We start from the raw sequence: 21,796 nt of genomic DNA on the forward strand, positions 1-21,796 counted from the left end.
GGTGTGTTTGCACACATTCACACCTCTGGTGCAGACTGGGGCTGAGGGCTGAAGATGAAGCTTTGGCCTGATGGTTGAGGCTCTGCTTCAAGCTAAGTCTACACTGGTCCCATCGCAGGCTCACTCAGGTCCAGCCCCTGCAGTAGAAGAGGTGCCTCAGGTGTGGACAAGGGCTGCATTGGGCTGGAGAGGACATTGTGGAGCTGGGTGGTAAGCCCCCAGAGACCGTGTGACCCTAGATGTCACCGTGTGACCCTAGCCGTCACCTTTGACTGCCCTTCTGTTATCCACGTGTAACACAGGAGATACGGATGGTAGGAATTCTTAGTCCTGTGCTTCAGGCTGAGAACTAAGAATAACCAGACTGTTAACAACAGGCACAGTTCAGTGCCAGCGTGTGTCAGAGAAGGCCTTTCCTCGTAGTCCCCAGCGCATCCCTCAATGTCAGTTCACTTGTCTTGGTTATATAGTAGAAAACTGATCTGACCTGTGGGCAGCTGGAGTCTTCTAGAGATCGCTGTAGGGAGGGACAGAGGTATCAGGAGCAAGGTTGCCCAGGAACTCTCTGCTGGGCCCCCAGAAGCCTGCCCCCTCAAGGCTGTAGTTCAGATCCATGGGTCCTAAGGAACCTGTGGATGCATGCAATGGGTGACCAATCTCAGGGCTGCTTTCTGTGGAAGACCCTTAGATCAGGAGAGAGGATAAGGCTGTGCTTTTGGGACACCAAGGAAGTGCTCGTGTCTGCCCAGACAGACCTGGATTCAAATCTCACCCTTGGCTGTCACTCTCTATGTGGGTGTGACAACTGTCAGACCTCAGTTTCTCCTCAGACCCAAGAAAAGCCATCCACTTCAGATTGCAACTTAGAGTCTGGACCTGGGCCCTGCACATACTAGGCTCCTGAAAGCTGGGGTGCATCCTCTTTCCTCTTCTGGCCTCTCCCCACCTCGCTGCACATTACACCTCTACTCCACAGCACTCACATCGTTGAATGTGGAGCTCCTCATAGAAAAAAGTGGCAGAGAAAGTGAAAAAGCATGTAGCCTGGCTGGCTGAGGACCTACATGAAGAAGGAGTGGCCTGGCTTCTCCTGTTAGGGGTGCTCTCTGGGAAATTCCCAGCTGCGCAGCATTGCACGGAGCTCTAGCTCAAGAGAGCGGTCCCAAGGATTTTGTGGGAAGCAAGGGGCATCCCTAGCGTCATATTCAAGGCTTAATATTTTAAGATTTATTTATTTATCCGTATATTATGTATGCATACTGTGTGCATGTGGGTGCCCACACAGACCAGAAGAGGGTGTTTGGTCTGCTGAACTGGAATTACAGGTGGTTATGAGCCATCTGATGTGGGTTCTAGGAACCAAACCTTAGCCCTCTGTTTCCCTCCACAGGAGCAGAACAGGCTCTTAACTAATCCATCTCTCCAGCCCTTCCAGGTTTTCCTTTAATGTCTGGGGACATGTTTCCTTACCTCCTGGCCATGGTCTTGTCCTTTTATTATCGGTTTACATTTTATTTAGTGTGTGTGTGCTCACATTTACCATGATGCACGTGGGTAAGCTGGAGTGCAACTTGCAGGAGTCAGCTGTCTCCTCCCACCACGCGTGTGCCGGGAATCGAACTCCCGTCAGGCTTGCTGACAAGGCCCTTTACACACTGAGCCATCTCACCAGCATTCTAACCCATGTTTTCAGTGGATCTTCCTCTTTCTTGTCTTTTCCCGAATAAGACCTCAAAGGGCCTCATCCTTTGATTGTTTGAGGGTGGAGGGCCACAGGCTTTGTGGCCATAGGAGGCCCATATACCATATTCCTCAACTGAAATACAAAGGTACAGTTAACGCCTAGAGAAGGAAGCGATGACTTTGAGAAAAAGGCTAGGGAGGTCTCTCTGAGCAAGACTCTGATAAGTGACAAAAGGGACAGCTTACGTAAACAAAGCTGCTGTAGGTTGCAGCGTCAATCAGTGCTGGCACAGGGTATACTGCCCCTGTCTCACTCAACATTTATTGAGCACCCACTGTGTACCAGGTACTGCCCTAAGTCTTAAGAGCATGGCATGGGTTTGAAGAAACATCCTGATTCTGTCCTCCTAGCTGTGTCCACACCTCATAGTGGTTTCTTCCTCCCTTCTGCCCGTGGGGAAGGAGGCTCTCTGAGATTCTCCCCAGAACTCACCCTGGCCACCACGGCTGGCTCCTGGCATTTCTTATACAGCCCCACCTCCTCAGAGCAGCATGAGGCTCAGCTCTGACCCCTAACTCAAGCATGTTCCTTTCCTCCAGTGCTCACCCACTGGGCCCTCTCTGGGGCTTCTGCCCTCCTTCCAGACTGGGGCACCAGGTATCTTAGAGACTGCACTAAGGGATGCATTCATCCTGGAATTGTTCCAGAATCGCAGCATCCTGGGCAGGTTGGTGTGAAGCTTTGCCTTGTTCTGTCTTCTCTGCTGAGCACTTGCCGTTTGCCAGATTGCATGCTGGGTACTTAACCAACGTGTTCTTGTACTCCTCGAGGCCTTGGGGGCTCTGTTCTAAATTGCCCACATTGCAGCTGGGGAAACTGAGGTGCAAAGAAGAAGTGATTTTCAAAAACCAGATGTGTAGAAAATGGTGGGGTCTGAGTGGGCCCGGGTGGGATAACTACCCAGACTAAGTACCTTACCAGGGCATTTCATTCCTCAGTGGTCAGTTTGTCTCAGGTTTTCTGTTAGGAGCAGAGTCCTTTCTGTGATGTCCCTACTCGTGTGTGCCCACATGTGCTGCTGGCCTGGCTTTTCCAGTATTGCTGAGCTTCTCTGCCTTCTGGAGCTCTGCCCAGGGGACCTTGGCAGCCTTGATGGGCCCAGCAGCTTCCGGCTGCTTCAGCTGACGATGCTGAGCCACCACCTCTGCCACGCCCACTGCTGTCTGTGTCCCTTTTGTGGAGTACAGACTCAGCTGGAACTCAGGGCATGCAGTGCAGTGGGAGGCACAGAGAGGGCAGCGCCTGCCATAGCCCTCCCTTGCCTAGCACACACCAAGTGAAATGTGCCTCCGCCTACCCACCTTGCTCACATCACTGCCACCGGAACTTGTGCTGATCTCGTCAGCCAATGCCCCGTGCTGTCTCCGTTTGTCAGCTTGAATGCTCAGTCCAGCAGGACCATCTGCCTGCTTTAATTGCCCAGATAATTGTCAAAGCCGCTGGCCCTGCCTCCTTCACTGCTGGTCTGACAGGCCTGAAAGAGCATCCATCAGTCAGGAGGCCTGAGCAGACCTGACCCTAATTCCCCGCAGGTCCTTGGGCAATCCTGCTCTTTTTGGTCTCAGTTTCCCTTCAGTGGCCTGGTCCTACCCTCTTAGAAATTAAAGCTTCTCACTACAACCTCCATTTACCTACACAGTGCCCTTGGGCTAACCTTGTCTCTGCAGCCCCCGCATTCCTCTTTTGGCCGAGGTATCAGTGACTCAGAGCAGATGTGGGCAGGTGGGCGGACATGGTGGCACAGAGCCAGCCAGCTCCAACTACTGCACAATTGGGGCAGCTGGAGTCTCCAAGGGACGACCTTGGGCAAGGTCCTTGTCCTTTACAGAGTGGGGGTGTTTGAGGCAGGAAGGCAGCTGCAGGTCATTTGGGATTTAATTTGGGGATGGAGATGAAGGGACCCCCCAATTGACTGTAAGTGAGCTGAAGCTGCTGCACAGGCCACAGGTCCCTCTTCTCTCCTGGCCCACATGTGGACTCTATTTAACATATGGGAAGAGCAATTTCTACTCAAAGACATGCAGCCAGTGAGAGGTGGGGGGTGTCTGAATTGATTTAGAGACCATGAAAAGCCTCAGAAGGTTCTTCACTCTTTGTCACTTGCCTTGACACTAAGCTCTTTTGGGGGATAGCTAGGCGGGAAACAGGGTGAGCATCCAGCCAGCAGAAAGACCTTTTGGAGATTGGATAAGCCTCCGAGGAGACAGGAGAGCAGAGCTGTGTGGAAAGACTGACAGGGCAGAGAGTGCTAAGGACAGGCATGTCCGAGAGACTATCGTGCTAACTGGGAGCTGGGTTCTCTCAAAGGGTTTATGCTAGGACAGAGGGAGGCTGGCCAGATTTGAACTACTCACAATACCCCTGGCAAGCAGTCGCTGGAATGTGGGCCCCTCATCTGTCAGGCATCTGGAATGACCCAGAGATCTCAGGCTCCAACCCCTGCCTCAGACAATAGCACCTTCCAGCTCCTCCACGGAGACTCCTTGACGTGAGCGTGAGGGCTCCCTGGTGGTCCTTTTCACACCCTGACATAGCAGCCGCCAGCTGTCATCAACAACAGAGCTCTCTTTACATGTTCAAGTACATCAAGAGGACACAAACCCAGGTAGTAGGGCCATGCCAGCCCAGTGAAGCCCCTCGGGGATCTCACGCACATTAAACTGTGCCTGAGTTCAAGGTCTTTCCAGGCCCCTTCCCTCATCTGCCAAATAGCGCTGTCGTTCCAACCTCCAGGAGGCAGAAGTGATGCCATGGAATGTGAGGTGCAGCCTGGAATATGCAGGGGCTGGCAGAAGCCAGCTGGTGCAACCAGTGGTGCAAGCTTGTGTTTTCATTCTCTCAGGGCCTCAGTTTCCCCCTTGTATGTACCACTAGGCATCGGGTATAGAAGATGTCTGTCTGGCATGGTCAGCGCTTTGGCTTGTTTTTTTTCCTCCCTGATGATGGGCAGTTCCCCCAAAAGGAGGTCTCAGAAAGGCAGACAATGACATCACCTGGTCTAGCCTTACCCAGGGGCTAGTGAAACCACACCCACCTCAGAGCTGTGGCTCTCATCGCCAGGCTCAGAGGCCACATTGGCTCCAGTGAGGAGGAATCGAGAGTGCCTGTCACCCACTGGATGTTCCGGTGCAAGACAGGCTGCTGAGGGGGCGGTGAGCTCCCTGTGGATGGGATGGTAAGTCTAGAATGACAGCGATTCTGGGATCGTGAGTCTTAATTATGTAGGCCTTAGTCACTCAGCGGCACTTATGTGGAGCTTCTTGCATGAGGAGCCTCTGGGCCTGGGGCAATGAAGGATCTCCCACTGAGGAGGAAGGAGAGGGCCAGTGAGTAGAAGGAAGGCTGGAAGAAGCCAGCGAGAACCTGCTAATGCAGTCAGGACTGGCTTCTGAGAGGAACAGGTAGATGGCAGCCAGAGTGAGGATGAGACTATGAAGATGCCTTTATAGAAGACTTAAGAAGGAGGCACCCGAATCTGATCCTGAGCCATCCAAGCTGTGCATACTGGGCCACATCCTTTCCTCAATTTCTCCTCTTTTTGTAAAATGGTAGCAGCCGTACCCGCCTCATGAGGCTCTTGAAACAGAATTCATGAGGCACTGTGCACTTAGTATAGCACATCCAGTAGGTGCTCAATAAATGCTGGCCCCTGGCCTCTTTTTAGTGCATTTGCATTTGGACAAAGGGGGATAGCTAATGCACCTCAGCCTTTGCTCTCTGCCCCCAGCAACCATATTTGGAATGCAGATGCCTAAGTGCAGTCCTGCACAAAGACTGCTCCTGTTTTTCTCAGTCACTGAAGTGGCCTCCTGAGCTTGACCTTCCTATGTTACCTACACAGCAATCATGGTACCAGGAATGACAGTCTTGGTGCCCTTTGCCCCACATCCATCTGCCCAGCACACCTGCCTGCTCCTGACTTCAGACACAGCCATGTTGGCGAGGACTTCCCTTAGACACCCTGGGAACCGCCCACACTCTGTGCTAGCCATCCTCATTGCTAGGAAGTGCCCTGCCCTCCCTAGCTCTGTAGGGTTACATCCTCTACAGTTCCCTTGGATGTGGTCCCTCCTGAGAAAGATGCTGACACTCCGGTGTGTGGTCTGCTTTCCTCACACAGTAGGTCTCTGGTGAGCTATAGTTGGACCTCAGACCTAGGTCCCTCCACTCCTGGCCTAAGTAAGATCTCTTTCATGTTGACGTTATCTTGATTTTTGTGTGAAAGGGCAGGTGGGGAAAGGAGGCAACTAACCCCAAGTTCTTCTACAGGGACAGAGTGATCCCCAAGGGCAGGAAAATGGGAAGGTAGTTTGGCTAAGGTCAGCTGAAGTCTTCATCTGTCCCCCTCCAGGGACTCTGTCCATTTAGTTATTTTCGATGACTCTTGGCTTACTTCTCTCCCTCCATACGCATCCATAGTTTCCCCAGTATCCTCAGAGGACAGCTCTTAACATGTCACCAGAGAAGGCTATTTATTTCTTCTCTTGTCCCAGGCTCCAGGTGGAGGCATGGAGTCACGGGGTCCCTTCATTCAGGACACACCTGCTTTTGAGGCAGGTTACCCTCTGGCCTGTACAGGGAGCTGCAAGCTGGCCAGGCTCTGTGGCCTTGCCAGATCCCTTCAGGGCAGGCAGAGTCTCACTCTGCAGTCTCATCATGGGAGACTCCCAGGACTGGACCCGAGGAGGACACAGATGTCTTACCCTCCAGGGGTCTGCCCAGAAGCTGGAACACAAGGTGATGGGATATTTCTATGAATGCCGCCTCTGCTTACCCCTTCGCCCACACTCCAACAGGGCTACCACTTTCCTCTCATCCCCTGCAGACATAACTGTGCAGGAGAGTCAAGCAAGAGCTCAGGTTTCCATTTTCCAGTGGGCTGGGCCAGTTGTCTCTCTGCCTGATTTTCCTTTTTCTTCCCACTTTGCAACACCCCGCCCCCGCCACCACCACTTGTCCTTTTCTTCTCTCCGCTGGAGACAAGGTCTTGCTGTCTAGCCTGGGCTGTCTTTGAACTCACAGCCATCTTTCTCCAGCCTTCTGAGTACTGGGATTCTAAATATGTGCCCCCCCCCACATCTGGTTCCAACTCCTACTTTTTAACCTCTCCTGCCGGGCAGCTCTCCAAATATCTACTACTGGCCACCACAAGAAGGGTTGGGATGTGCACCCAAAGAGGAGACTGAGGCATGGAGCAGGAGGCATCTGACTCATTTTCCCGTCTGGTCCTTTTCCTCCAACCCCCAAACCATCCAGTCCCTCAGACCCCACATGGCTGTCATTGGAAACAGGTAGACACTCTTATGACCCTCCTCCTGGGACCCTTTGGATCTGCACACTTGCTGTCTTATCTCCTGTCCACCTCCAGCTGCCATAAGCATGGCCCTTTTGCCTGCCCAGAACCTTCTTCCTTGCTTCTTCTCATCTGTGTCTCAACCCGACGGTCACTTCCTCCGAGGGGTTCTTCTTGACCGCTTGCCCCGAGTCTCCCCCCCACCCATTCCTGTGCCCAACACAACCTCAGATGTGCGCGTCCTTGATTCCTCTCTGGTTTCTCTTAGTTGGGGAACCCTAGAAGTGTGAGATCTGTCTGCTTCACTCACTGCAGAAACAGCAGATCCAGCATAGTTTCTGGCAGGTACTAAATGGCTTAGTAAGTGTCCTCTGAGTGAAGTACTAGGTGCTTAGTGAATGTTATGAGTGTGGTACGAGGTCCCTAGGAAAAGTCTTGAGTGGAAGAGTAAGCTACAGTGAGGTAGGTCTGTGGGTGCACAAACCTGTGCCAACCACCTTCATACACCCCACATCCTGAACTTCTCAACTAAGTCTTAGAGAACATACGCTTTATCATCTGCATTTTAGAAGGGTCTGGGGTTTAAAGAAGCCTCCTCTTGTCTTCTTCCTCCAGTAGGGAGGTAATTACTGCCATGAAGGGAGGCTCGGAGCCTATGAGAGAAGGAAATCTGGGGGAGCTACTCTACCTTGGCTAGGCTCTAGCTTTGGGGATTCTGACCCTCCCTTGTCACCAGAGACTCCTTAGGTGCAGCAGGGATGCCAGCCCTCTGAAGGGCAAGATCTTTCTATCTACAGTGCTGAGCTACCAGGGACCTGGGCTGTCTGGAGCACTTCTGTGTATGTGTGTGTGCTTGCAGGCACTCTGGGCAGGTTAGCACTGCCCACAGATGGCCCGGCTTCCAGCCTTGGCTCACCCCTTAGTGAGGAAAGGAAGATGTGGAGTTCACTGTGACCTTGGTTCCTTGTCCCCCCATGGGGCTTCCACAAAAGATGCAGGATGGAGGAGGTCATGAGTGTCTCCCATTCTCCTTGGGTCAGCTGTGGCTCTTCTGAATCTTCTAGAACCTTCCTCTCCCTGAGCTTTCTACACTGGGTGCCATATTTTGCTTTTGTCCTCTCCTGAGACCCTGAGCCAGTGACCCCTCATGTTCTGCTGTCCCTAACCCTGGGAGCAGGTAGGTCTATAGGTAGCACTGTCCTTAAGGGACCACGGGGATTGGGAAGATGTGAACACCTTGAATAAGTGTGACATAGATAGCACCCAAGGAGTTCTGTCTCGGTTCTCTTCCCCTGTGGCAGGTAGAATGGTAGGCTGGCCTTTGCTTTGCCCAGAGCCCCCACCTTCTGGAAGTGTTTAGCGGGAGAGATGCAGAGGCCCCAGGCCATGGTCTGCTGCTCCTGCTTGGGGAGGGAGGAGGAGAAGAAAGCCACCAAAGCCCACAGCAATAAAGCGTTTATCTCACTGTCCTCTATTGCCATCTCTGTCTTCCTCCCCTCCAGACTTAATTTCCGCTTGTCACTTGAAGGGCCTGGCGGGTTTGGGGACACAGCTTGCTCCTGTCACAGTGGACTCAGCCCTGCACTGTGAGAGAAAAGGGCAAAGGGCCAGGCATAATGGCTTGGTGCTGGAGAGGCCTCTAAGGCCCCTCTGGGTCTCAGGTTCCCATCATAGAGTGGATGGTCTGCTGACTACTGTGGTATAGTCCCTGAGGCTCTGCAGGGGTGGGGACACCTGAGAGCATCTCACCTGCAAGTCCAGGGTGCCTTTGAGGAGGGAGGGTATGGGGCCAGCCCTCACAGGGGGAGCCAGCCACAGCAGGACTGTCATAGTCTGAAAAGCTCTTCCGAGGTCTCACCTTCCCCCCTTGCGGGTGTGACATCTAGGGCCACTAGCAGCTCGTGGGTAATGAAGCTTGACCATCCTGAGGCAGAGCAGCTAGTACATGTCACAGTCTTGGTGTGGGGTACTTGGCACGTGGGTGATGGATGAAGGCTTTCTCCGGCCATTAATACAGGTGTCTCTGTTGCCGGTGACGGAATGAAATGCCTGAGTCAAGGGCTTGTGCAAAGGAAGGAGTCTAGTTTGGCCTCACTGTGCTGTACCCCGGAGTCCAAGGCTGCTGGTGGGGTAATAATGCAGTCCCAAGAGTGAGGAAAGGTATAATCCAGTCCCCAGGATTCTATCCCAGGACCCACACAGTGCTGGCTACTGTGGTCCTGGTCCCTAGGTCTCTGGGGACTCTGGGAGTCCATCAGTATGAGTGCATCCCACCTGCAGGGCCAGGGTACCTGGGAAGAGCCCTGCTCCAGTCTCATCAGGCCCGGACATTGGGATGAGTGCTTGGTGGTACCGTGTGTTCTATACTCTAGGAAGCTGAAGCCAGCCAGGCTGAATGAGCAAACCATCCTCTGGCACACAGCCTCTGGGTGTGGAGATGCCCCAGCTCGGTGGTCCAGCCACCCCCAGGATACCCTCACGTGTTTCCAGTGTATCTGAGCACAGAGAAGTCAGATGCTATCTTTGGGAACTGCAGGAGGCCTGGCTCCCAGCCACTGCGTACACCCTGCAATCTGTCTGCCTCTCCTCTGCCTCCCCGAGGCTGGCAGCATTGGGCGAGAGGGGTGGTCGCTGGAGCAGGTCCCAGGAGCAGCTTGGCCTGTGCTTGGCTCCCAGGTGGGACTGCTCAGCAGCATTCCAAGAAGCCTGAGGTCCTGGCAGAGTCTCCTCGCGCTCTCTCCCTACAACCATCTGTGGCTCCCCATTGCCTGCAGGGTGAAAACAAACTCAGAGCTCAGACGCATTTGTTAACAGATGGGTTTGGCCTGAGAGGCCACACATCAGGCAAGGTCCCCAGTGGTGGCATGAATGACAGCCCCCAGACCTTGGAAGGAACGAGACCTCATCTGGCTCCGCTTGCAGTTTCTGCCTCGTCTTTCAGGAGGACTTTGCCCACGGGTTCACATGGCAGCTGCTTTCTTATTTCTACATATCCTTCAAAATCAGGCTCAAAAGCCTCTTGTCAGTTGCCTCAGATAAAGCAACATGTTCCTCACCTGCACCCCCAGACCTCTTTAGTAGCCTTTGAAATCCTGAGTGGCCCCAGACCCCAGGCTCTACCCAGATCAGCTGGGTGACCTTGGGGAAGTTGCTTAGCCTTTCTGTGTCAGAGTTCCCATTTGGACCTCTTCTGTTCCAAGGTTGACCAACAGTCATTTCTTCACATATGCATGGATAAAATTAAATGAAAATGCGTGGTGGGGTGATGGGGCGGGCCGGGGAGGAGAGCAGGAACCTGTTTCCTTTCCTGTCTGGTTTTTGTCTCCAGCCCCCAGTGGCCAGCACAACAGGTTCTCGGTGTGATGCTGTGCAGACGCTCTCCTGTTAATCCATGGAATGACCTTTCCAAGGGCTTCTCAGCCACAAAAGTAAATTCCAAAGGAACAGCAAAGAAGCCGAAGAGCTCCAGCGGAGCTTCCCGCTGCCAATCAGAAGGGCTCTCGAAACGCATCAGTCAAGAGAACAAATGTTTTCTTAAAGAGCAGGCGTCACTCCAGAGGCCTGTATGTCTTTTGCCACTCTGTCCACAGGTGATGGGGGCTGCAGACGGAGGAGGCTCTGCTAGAGGAGCTCTGTCCTGGTGACTTTCTTCCCACTGGGGTGCAGTTGGGATGCTCTGGGCCCTGGTGAAGGTCCGTGTCTTCACAGCCAGTCCCTCCAGGAGCAAGGCCCCATAGAGCCTGTACCCGCTCTCTGTTTGGTGTGACTCTCTCATGTGGGGCTCAGCTACCGCTCCCATGCCTGTATAGTGCTTCTAGATCTTTGGCCTTAGTTTCAATGCTGGTCCAGGGAACTTGTCTACCACCTGGACTCTATCCTGCACCGTGCTCACCACCCGTTCCTACTCAAGGTTACCTGATGGGGAAGGTCTCGTAGGGAGTGACACCTGGCCAGGGCCTTGAGCCTGTAGACAAAGAATGTGGATTCATCTAAAAGTGCCAGCAGGCCTGGGGTAGTCTGTGAACATTCTCAGACTTCCATAATAGCCAGGCAGCCAAGAATTCCCCGAGAGCAAGGACCCCTGTGCCTAAATGTACCAACTGCCGCATCCAGTTGGATATACTGCACAGCTGCACAGGCGGTTGATGGCCACTGTTTGGTGCCTTGTGTCACTAACACTCTGCCCTTCTTAGTACCCGTGTAGCCCTGGGAGAGTGGGATGTGGCTGCCCCCTCTGGATGGGTCCTGGGGCTCCATTAGGGCCTGCCTGGTTGGTCCTGAGCCCTGAGTGAAGGAGGTCTATCAGTGCATAGGATTGGGGCCCAGCTGGGGAAGGCAAGGGGCAGCTTGCCAGCTTGTGACTGCAGCCCATGACCAGCTGCCCTTGCCCATCAAGCTTAGATGTGGAAGATCCTAGGCCTGGAATACTCAGTCGCCATGTAATGCTTGTGGACAACTGTGCGTGGTAGGCTGTTAGGTTCGCGGTCCCTAAGAACCACCTTCCAGAGAGAAAAGTGAGACATGCAAGGGTAGGGGGCAAGCCGTGAGGGTAAAATCAGTGCCATGGTTCTTGGGGGACTGTGAGCATCTGTAGAGGTACGAGGTGGGCGGGGGGTGGCAGTGATCACATAGCCAGACTGGCTGTGCTTTGTAGGTTTTATGCCTGGAATCCCATGCCAGTCTTGCTGAAATCTGTTCCTCACAAGAATAAAGTTTGGAAGACTCTGTCCTCCTTTCCAGAGGTGAAAACTGAAGCCCAGGAAGACAGTCATTGGCCAAAGCCCTGGGGCACTTTAGGATCAGAGTCCTGTGTCCAGGAGATGGGGGAGGGTCCTAGGGTCATGCTTTTCTAAGAGCCTGAGTGCTGCTGCCATCTGCCCCTGGCTGAGGGGACCTCAGACATTCATCTTGGAGCCATAGTGAAGAAAGCCTTGTCCCCTTTAAGGAGAGAGCGGGCTGCAGTGGGTGGACTATGCCCCACCAGTGGGAGGGAGCTCCTGGGCCCCTCCCCGGGGAGGATGAGGGAGGGACCTAGTGTGGCTGGGAGCTGTGGGCAGTGCAGAGACAGCAGACATGCTGTGTGGGCTCAGCCGGGATAGCCCTGCAGAGGCAGGTAGGTGGAGCACACCAGCTGAGCACCGCAGAGAGGGGCCTGGGGGGGAGGAATGGGGCTGCCACTCTAGAAATATAGGGACTTCGGGAGTCGAGTGGGAAAGAAAACTGGGGAATCTCTAGCCAGGCAGGTGCTGAGGGCTGTGTGTCTGTCTGCTCTGGAGCTGTCCTGTCACTGCAGGGCTGCCTCCCAGGGCTGTCCCTGGCCACAGGGTGTTCAGCCAGAGACCTAGAGAGGTTGGCCCTTGTGCCTCAGTGGGAAGAGTAGAGCTGCCAGTTGTTGGGAGCATGGGGTTGCCCATTGGGAGTGAGCCTTCCCTGGGGCCAGGGCAGATCAAGGTTTCTGGGCTCTGGAACTCAGGAGAGGGGCAGGGCCCAGCTGCCACATTCCTAGGTGACTGTCATAATGTCTGGGACTGGAGAGGAGCTGTGGGGCAAATACAGTGATCCCTGTTCCTGTCCATCTGTTTTCCTTACTTCAACCTGCTGGGCCAGCCTGACCTCCCCCAACAATGTGGGTCACTTTGTTCTCTGTGCCTTTAAGGTTACCACCCTCCAGTGTTCCCAACTCTTTCCAAGGTCTACACACCTCTCTATACCTTCCCAGGTAGGGACTTGAGGCCCTGGAAGGAACACCTCAGTCATACAGTTCGAGTTGGGGATGCTGGAACTTCTGTGCTTGGCTTAAGCCCATGCCTGCTGGCTTTTCATCTCACTCTCTTCCTGGCTTTCAGGCTTCTGCCCCTGGCCGAGCCTGTGCCTGGTGCTCTCCTGGCCTCTGGGTCTCCACCTCTAGTGCAGCCTGTGTCCTCCTGACTTGCCTTAAGCCCTAGGTTCCCAGGAGGGAGCAGTTAACCCTGAAGTCTGGTTACAGCCCTGGAGCCCAGCTCTCAAGGCCTCTCCTGAGTTTCTCTAGTCTCAACTCTGAGGCTTCCCTGGTTTCCCTAGCCACTGCATCCCTGAGAATCTCCTCTCTAGGTCTTAGGACCTCATGGTCACACCTGCATGAGTATTAGTTGACTTTAATCCGGAGGCTTTTTTTTTTTTTCCTCAAGAGAAGTCCTAAAACGGAGCTTCAGGAACAGCAGGGTCTAGGTGTGCTGTGTTTCCTCATTCCCTTCCCTGTTTCTCCATAGGTAAGCTTGGCTTCCTGTCTCTTCTCCTGCTTGTTTGCCAAGCTTTGTGTCTGAGAGTTTATTTCCACTAGTTTCCTTAGAAATCTCAGGGCCCAGCATAGATCCCATGCCCATTGCTAAACCAACCATGGGGCCTTGGAAGGCCTCACCTAGAACAGCGGTACGGAGCCAACAAGTGGTCACTGTTTACCCACCCACACTTCAGGGCCTCTGTGGGAGGGATACTGGGATGAGGGTCCATGGAGCAGGCAGCCGGGCTCTCTCTCTGGCCTGGTTTAAGTCTAGCGGAGCGGATCTTCCTCAGATCTCATCCTGCTATTGTCCAGGCTCTCTCCTGGAAGCTTCTAGGGTATTTATGGGATGGAAGATAACATATACGATAGGCGACAGGCCCAATTCAGACTAAAGTGGCCCATGAGTGCCCCCCCCCCCACAGGCTGCCCTTGATCCCATGCCGAGGATGGGCGTGTCCTCTGACTCCTGACCACAAAGATGTCTTTGTCACCAGGGGCTGCCAGGCTTTAGTGAATACTGGCCACCCAGTATTCCAGGCTCTGGACAATTGGGGCAGAGTATATGCACAATGAGGGATCCCTGTTGGCACCCTCTTCCCCAGGGGCTTCATTGGAGCCATCTTTAGACCTGGCCTGTGGCCATGAGGGGAACCTTAGAGGCCACCCGCTTGGGGACCAGCCAGGTGCCTGGAGCCAGGGAGGGGTGGGCTGCACCCAGGCTCAGCCTCTTCCTGTTCCGGCCCTTACGTTTCTTTGATGGTCATTCTCCTTGTCCACAAATGGGGATTGAGTTCAAGAGCTAGGTGCTTGCAGAATGCTAGAAAGCTCTATTCTACCCACTGGTGAGATCTCCCTGATAACACTTAGTGCTGATGAGAAAAGTGGAAAGAATATGGTAGGGACTTCAGGAGATGTTGGGGTGTCTCAGACTCGTGGGCACGGTCTCTCTGATGGGACAGCGGGGGCGGGGGGGCATTTCATCAGGTTATTCCAGGAGGTGAGAGAAGGCCTTTGTGGGTATCTGGGAAGTCTTCCAGGCAGCGGGAGGTGTGATGCTAGTCCTGGTTCCAAGGAGCCTTGCCCTACCTAGGCTGCAGTTCCTTCATTCTCACTTGGGGACTTTTGTACCTTGCTGGGTGGAGGGAACAGAGCTAGGTGTGAAGGGTGTGTCTCCCTCGGGTCAGGGGCACCTGGTTCCAGGACATTCTGCAGCACACCAGCTGTGGCTTCAGGCACCCCATCACAAGCATCCCCTTGCTTCTCAGTGAACATCAGCTTGTGTGGATACTTGCAGCAGGCTGGCCGAGAACAAGCCTGGCGGGGTTGCCAATCCTCATTCTCTCTGGCCACCTTGGCACTGCGCAATGAGGCTTCCTGTTTGATGTGTGGCTGCTCGGCCCATGCCATTGAAAATGTGCCGTGGCTGTCTCATCTATTTCCCCATGCCTCTGCCGATGGAAAGCTGGCTTCCTGGAGGCCTATTGACTATGAGAACCAAGGCTCATATCCACAGCCTGGTGCTGATCCAGCCCTGCAGGGACATGGGTGATCAGAGAGGTCCAGGGGCTGAGGTGTTCCGTCCAGAGAGAGGGGCCATAGAGGGCTGGACTAGATGCCCTGGGAAGCCATACGGCCTGGGCTTGAATACGTCCAGGGGTTGAGTGTCCTTATTGTGGTTCCCTTAACTTCTGTGTGCCTTGGTTGTGCCTCAGTTTCTCCATTTAACACATGATAGTGGCAGTGGCACTTCGGACTCAGTCTTATTGTGCAGACCGAGTGGTAATGACTTTTTAGTTCTTAGAACCAGGTCTGAGGCAAAGTTTGTTCCATTCTTTGCCATGAGGTAATACTTACCCTTTCTGTGCCTCAGTTTCTCCCCTCGTGTGTCAGCATGTCAAGCTGGCCTGGCTCAAAAGTCCATCCTTCCCTCTGCATACCAACAATGCCTTCCATAGCCTGGTGGGTCAAGCAAGGTTGGACAGGGATGTGGTGCCAACCAGCTGTTCTTCAGGATGGTCACTGAGTGTCCACGAACCACTTGAAAAGAGAGATCCGAAGAGTGGGGACCTTGATCCGGCTGTCATGGGAACACAGGGCACTCAGCTTGCTCAAATGTCTCTGATGCAAATGCCAGGCCAGAGCTGAGTTACAGCACCCCTTACCCCCTATGCCCCTTTCTTGGCACTCTACTTAGGCGGCACCCTGGCACAACAGACTGGCAAGGGACAAACTTCCTTCTCCCTTTGTCAGAGCGCAAATAGCTCCCTGGGGCTGCAGAGGAAGAGAGATATAAGGCGGATCAGAGAGATTTGCCTGACGAAAAAAAAAAGGACCGCTCCACACACACCTCCACCTACCTAGTTGCAGCAGCCAGGACCAGGTGTCCAGGCCTGTGCCCTGGCTCCCCATGGGCCCCGGAAGTGAATTTCCTTCTGAAGCAATTTCTACAGCACAGTCTGACTGAAGTAGTGTTCATAATTGGCCATTGCTGGAAGGAGGCGACTAGAAAAATGCAGATAAAAATATCCCTGTTTTTTTATGCACGTTTCCAGCTGAAATTGGTGGGAAAGATTTTTTTTTTTTTGAAAAGCCTCCATCTCTAAGCATATAATTACTGGGTTTGAGAACACCCCTCCCCAAAATACAAGAGGACAGGAGAATGTGAACATGTTCCCTAAAGGGGGGATACTGGGGGCCAAACCACATGTAGGCATCTATAAATAAAGTGGTCCCCTAATTTCTCACTTCACAGATAGAGAATAGAGAGGCTGAGGGTGTGCAGCCAGTTGGCAGTTCTGATCCTGCTTTGATTCTTGGTTTGAATGCTGCCTCAGTCTCTCCCATGACAAGGCTGTCCTTGTTGGGGGGGGGGGTACTGATGTCCCCTCTGAAAAGACATCAGTAGATATCACCCATTTGTTATGTTACTACTCTGAATATGACTGGGGGGAGGGGGTGTTAAATACAAACACCTCTCACCCAGTAGCTCTCCTGTCCAGTGTGACCTCCTGACCTCCAATGGAGGCCCCCTAGGCTCAACCTGAAATGCGTGCCCTTGCTCAGGCCTCTGTTTACTGCTAGCTGCCTCTCTGTGTGTACATGTAGGCACGGACACGTGCCTGGCTTTTCATGTGGGTTCTGGGGACCTGAACTCAGGTTGTGCGGCAAGCACTTCATCCACTGAACCTTCTCCTCAGTCCGTGCTTACTGACCCCATGCACAACGCCACTCACTGTAGTTTGCAAGGGCATCTCACCAAAACCTGCAACTACACAGCCGACAGCCTGAGCCCAGTGTTGGCAGGATTTGCATGAAGGAGAAGAAATCTGGGGCCACTCAGTGTAAATCGCCATGGTCAAGTTCCTCAGCAGACAGGATCTGAATATTGGGATGAAGAAAGGAGGGTGGGGCACAGTCATCTTTAAAGATGGGTTGGGAGGCTTCCACAGGGACACCCGAGGAACAGGATCCTTTCCTTCAGCTGCTAGCTTGCCCAAGCCTGGCTCCTGAGAGCAGCATTTGGGGATGCCAGACCCTCAATTCTCTGTTCCTTCTATTTTTCTCTTCAGGGTTCAAACACCTACCTTCAACCCGTAGCTATTCAGGGATGGATTTCAAGGGAGTCACTGCTCTAGTCCAGATAAACGTGGTCCTCCGCTTCCTTCAAGCACAGGCACATAAACCTTGAAAGCTTATCTCTCATTTCCCTAGGACAGCCCAAGAGGGAGGGGACCTAGGTGACAGGATCTGGTTTGCCTGGGACGAGACACATTTCAGCTTCAGAACTGTAGTGGGGAAATACGAGAGGCATCTGCACACATCGCTGGTGGAACCCAGCATCTCTGGTTTTATTAGCTTAGAAGCATCTTGTTGGAGGTAATGAAGGATGTACGAGGGAACAGTAATGGGAGGCATTATACCAAATGGTGTGTTGCCTGTACCAGCGATAGCTGTGAACGTGGGTCTGGAAAGGAGGGTGAACACAGAGCTTCTGGGGGCCCCGCTCCAGGAGCCCTAAAAATACTGCTCACTCTAACTGCTGTTTGGTTAGTTACCAGCATTTTTGGCAAGCAGAGGGAGCCTGGCCACTCAGCAGAGTGAATGGGGAGCCCAGTAGACTAAAGACTAAAGATGATGACCATTTCCATGGGCCTCAGTTGAGCTGTGGTCAAGCCTTCCCCTACTTGTCTGATCATAGAAGAGTTGGTCCTCTGTGGAGGCTGATGTGGCTTTCTCTGGGAACACTTCTTGGAAACCCCTGGAATCATTTTTGGCTGTCCTAGGATCTATTGATGACTGGAAGTGGATACCAGGGGTGCTATGAACCTTCCTACAATAAAGAAACCCCAAAAATAAAAAAAAAAGTCTGTAGACCTGAGGTTGATAAACTCACTGAGCCCTGGCCATAGTCCAAGCTGTCTTGACCTAGGTTGATTTGCCCAGGTTGACCCCTAGCATAGAAAGACCTAGCTGAGATGAGTCATATGGCCTTTGCCACCTGCAGAGGGACTGTGACTTCTGTCTGACCCCAGCCCTGAGGCTTAAGGGAAAAGAAGATACCACGACACAAACTGTCAAATGGCAGGTGCCATCCACTTAGATGGACGGACCTTTCTGCTCTGAGCTGCACTTCCTTAAGAGGCAGATGGGGGCATGTGCAGTATCAAGTGAGGGCTGAGTAAGAGATGGGAAGCTGCAGGTGTACGTGGTACTTGGGAAGGATGCCCCCTCCTCAGATAGCACAGGGAGCCTGCCAGCTTAATGATTGTCATCCACGTGCTAAACAAAAATACCAAGGCTTGGAGGAGCATAGCGGACAGCCTGGTCAAGAGATGGGGGTGGAGATGGGGCACAAAGGCTACCTTGGAGCTGCGAGTCTGAGCCACAGTTTCCTTATCTGTCAAGTAGACATAACAGTCTCACCTCCATCCATCCATCCGTATGTCCCTCCCTCCCTCCCTGATTCATGGTGAGCATCAAATGAAGGTGCGGCTGTGAGAACAGGAGAGTCCAGAGAAGGAACTGTGTAAATTGAGGACCCTCAGGGAAGGAGGAGCAGGTGCTTTACCACAGAGCAGGTGACCTGGACACCCTGCCACTTCAGGCTGTTCTGAAACACAGGTGTGAGTGAGCCTAGGAGGCCATCAGGTAGCAGACAGGGCAAGGCACAGCTCTCCCAGGCCACTGCAGACCACTGAGCCATTAGACTTTCTGAGTTAAGCAGGTTCTGCTGGACCCGGGTTGTCCCCAGGTGTTGAAAGGGAGATGCTTCCATGGCCTATAAATAGCAAAAGCCACAAACCTTAGGTCTCATTCCTAAAACAGTGCCACTTCTGCATGTCACCTGTGTGCATTCCAAGGGCTGTCAGCTTCCTGTACTGCCTGTGCTGTTGCTGTGGATCAACCAACAACAAGTCAAATATATCAGGAAAAATGTGTCTGTCCTGAACATATACAACTCCTCTTCACCATATTACATATTCTATTACCCAGCCTTCAAGGGCCCTGGAACCCCCATTCCTGGTCAATACTGAGGGACAACTAAGCTACCTCATCTCTAGATTTCTTTAAATGCCTAGCACAATGTCTGTGTTTGTCAAAGCTGCTGTCCTGTATTGCTTATGGAAGAGAAAAAAAAAATCTGGGTATGTTCAGTATAGGAACAATTTTTTTCTGGACTTTTTTTTTGTTTGCTTTTGTTTTTGTTTTGTTTTATTTGTTTGTTTGTTTTTTGAGACAGGGTTTCTCTGTGTAGCTTTTGCTGTCCTGGACTCGCTTTGTAGACCAGGCTAGCCTCGAACTGACAGCAATCCACCTACCTCTGCCTCCAGAATGCTGGGATTAAAAGCCTGTGCCACCACACCTGGCTCTGAACATCTTTTTTTATAGTTTAGTCTGCAGGTATGGAAACAGAGGCCTGACTGTATTCTGTATTCTCTTTGTATTTGAAACGGCAGGGGGAGTTTTGTCTCTTTGTTTTGTTTTGATGAGGGCCTCATAGGGTAGGGTGGCCTTGAACTCACCATGTAGTTGAGGATGACCTTGTTCCTAACCTCTCTCTGCCTCTGGAGTGCTGCGGTTGTAACATGTGCCACCACACTGTGCTCAAATAACTCTTTAAAAGTCCCCCAAAGACAAATGTCTGTGCAGATAAGACACATCCTAGGAAGATAAGAAAACAGGAAATGAGAGAGGGGTTGGTAAGGCGCCGGGAAGAGAATGGCAGGGCCCTGTCCATCCACTAAGCATTTTGAGAAAGGGAGAGGCTGGCAAACAATGCTTGATGATGCAATGGAAGAGATTTTCCATCCAGTAGTGCACGTGCGTGTGTGCACGCACACACACACACACCGGGTCTGCTCACAAAAAACATGGTAAATGCCAGCCCCACCAGCTATGAATCTTGACCCTAGGACAGAGCCACCAGGCCTGAGTTCTAAAGCTAGATCCTAACTCCCCAGCTATGTCACCCTGCACACGGAGTTCTCCCTCCCCGAGCCTCAGTTTCCTTTCTGGATGGTTTGGGTAATGTTACTCATGATTATAATATGGACCGTGACATGGGGCATGTCAGACGTTCAACCTTAGATGGGCTGAGAAGCTCCCCACATGGGGATCCTTATCCAAGCCTTCATCAGCCCATAGAGAATTCCAGGACACCGCTGCCGGGTACCAGGTATAATTGGTGTTCACCTGGCGTGAAGTAGAAGAGCTCCCTAAGTGGAATAAAGATGAAAGTAGGGCCTGGGCCGGTTTCTGATTCCAGTTTCTACCTTTTTCCCACAGATGATGGGCCTTACTCAAAAGGGGGAAAGGACGCAGCGGGCACCGATGGGACCCTGGTGTGCCGCCGCCAGAGCATTCCAGGTACAGTGACTCATACCTCACCCTGAGCTCTGCCCTGAGAGCTCCAGGGATGCTTGAAGTGTGGGCCCTGCCTCTAACTGGCCCTGTGCCCTCAGTGTGGTCACTCACTGGCCTGGCCCTTCCTGGTGGAGGGCAATGTCACCCAGTGTAAAGTGGGTCCCAGAGTGGGTACTACCTGCTCTTCCTCCTGTCTGCCCACAGAGGAGTTCCGGGGCATCACCATGGTGGAGCTGATCAAGCGTGAGGGCAGCACGTTGGGCCTGACTATCTCGGGAGGGACTGACAAGGACGGGAAGCCCAGAGTCTCCAACCTGAGGCCTGGGGGCCTGGCTGCCAGGTGAGAGGTGTAGGGCAGTAGACAGGGCATCAAGGGAGGATGGGCCAGTGAGGGAGCCTGATGCCTGCCCAGCCTCTTTCCTTTCCTTCCCCTGTGGCTACACCAGCATCCATGACATTTCTTCTACCCACAAGGCGCCCTCCTGGCCGACTCCCATTCATCCCTCCACGTGCAACACAGAAGTCACTGCTTCCAGGAAGCCCTCCAGGGCTTCCAACTAAGGCAGTGCTCTGTACACACTATCCTGGGTGTTCCCTTAGACAACGAGGGTGGGAAGTGCCCAGATGAATCTATCAGAAGCAATTCAGAGGACTGTGAAGGAAAAGAGAGAGAGAGAGAGAGAGAGAGAGAGAGAGAGAGAGAGAGAGAGAGAGAGAGGTGGGACACCATGGCTGTTCTTTGGGGGCTTGTGGGGGAATGGTCAGTGATGTCACCAGGCCAGCACAGTAGAACTGGCTGGGAAGTTCTGAGTGTCATTCCCAGCCTTGGTTAGACAGTCACTATCCCGCCCCCTTGCTGCCGTGTGACCTTGCGCTCTCTGAGGTTCCTGGGGGAGGGTGGTGTGAATGTTGGTACCCAGAGGTTAGCATTGGTCCAACTTGGGTTCTGGCTTTCTCGCTTTAGGAGCGATCTTCTGAATGTGGGTGACTACATCCGCTCAGTGAATGGGATCCATCTGACCCGGCTCCGGCACGACGAGATCATCACACTGCTGAAGAACGTGGGCGAGCGCGTGGTGCTGGAGGTGGAGTATGAGCTGCCCCCGCCCGGTGGGTGCCCTTGGACGGGGAACTCTGTCCAAAGCTGCCTCCTTGCCCGGGGCCTGGGGTGGGGTTGGGGATCACCTAGACAGGGTGGGTGATGTCTGGAGGCTGGCCACACACACTAGAGCGTGGATACAGTATGTCGTCATCAGGTGGTGATGGGACCCTGTTCGTAACCTGTCATTTTTGGATAGAAAGGAAGGTCTGAGGACACATGGACTGAATGACTGGTTCCTTGCCCCATTGCTCCCAACCCCACTGCCCAGCACTGAGCACGGTGGCCTAGGATTTCTCCCAGCTCTGAATTTTCAAAGTTGGTCTAAAGCCTTCACTGGAGTGACTGGAAGCGAGGCTGGCCTAGTCCCCAGTCTCACTGTATCCTGTGCTTTCCTGTGGCCCTCAGGAGCATATCAGGTCCTCTCCTCTGTCTGTGGTGGACTGGGTATAGGTAGAGATGAAGAACCCTCCCTCCCAGCTCCCCACCTTCTCTGCCTGTAAAGCAGAGAGAGGTGACTCCGTGGCTGGTCAC

The 21,796-nt window shown here is 53.1% G+C and overlaps 1 protein-coding gene across 7 annotated transcripts in view; it reads left to right on the plus strand.

Moving 5' to 3' along the window:
* Positions 1–21,796, plus strand: part of GRIP2 (glutamate receptor interacting protein 2) — a 111,923-nt gene that overhangs the window by 66,239 nt on the left and 23,888 nt on the right. For 6 of the 7 annotated variants that reach the window (XM_084764941.1, XM_084764938.1, XM_084764940.1 and 3 more), the window contains exons 2-4: positions 20,086–20,166; positions 20,368–20,503; positions 21,128–21,273. In XM_084764941.1, the coding sequence (XP_084621067.1) occupies positions 20,388–20,503; positions 21,128–21,273 (262 nt within the window). In that variant the 5' untranslated portion in view covers positions 20,086–20,166; positions 20,368–20,387. Of the gene's footprint in view, positions 1–12,069; positions 12,151–20,085; positions 20,167–20,367; positions 20,504–21,127; positions 21,274–21,796 lie in introns of those variants that run through there. The other variant, XM_084764939.1, reaches the window with a different exon arrangement.

The sequence above is a fragment of the Acomys minous genome (genome assembly GCF_964271855.1).
Source record: "Acomys minous genome assembly, chromosome: 17".
NCBI classification, from domain to species: Eukaryota; Metazoa; Chordata; class Mammalia; order Rodentia; family Muridae; genus Acomys; species Acomys minous.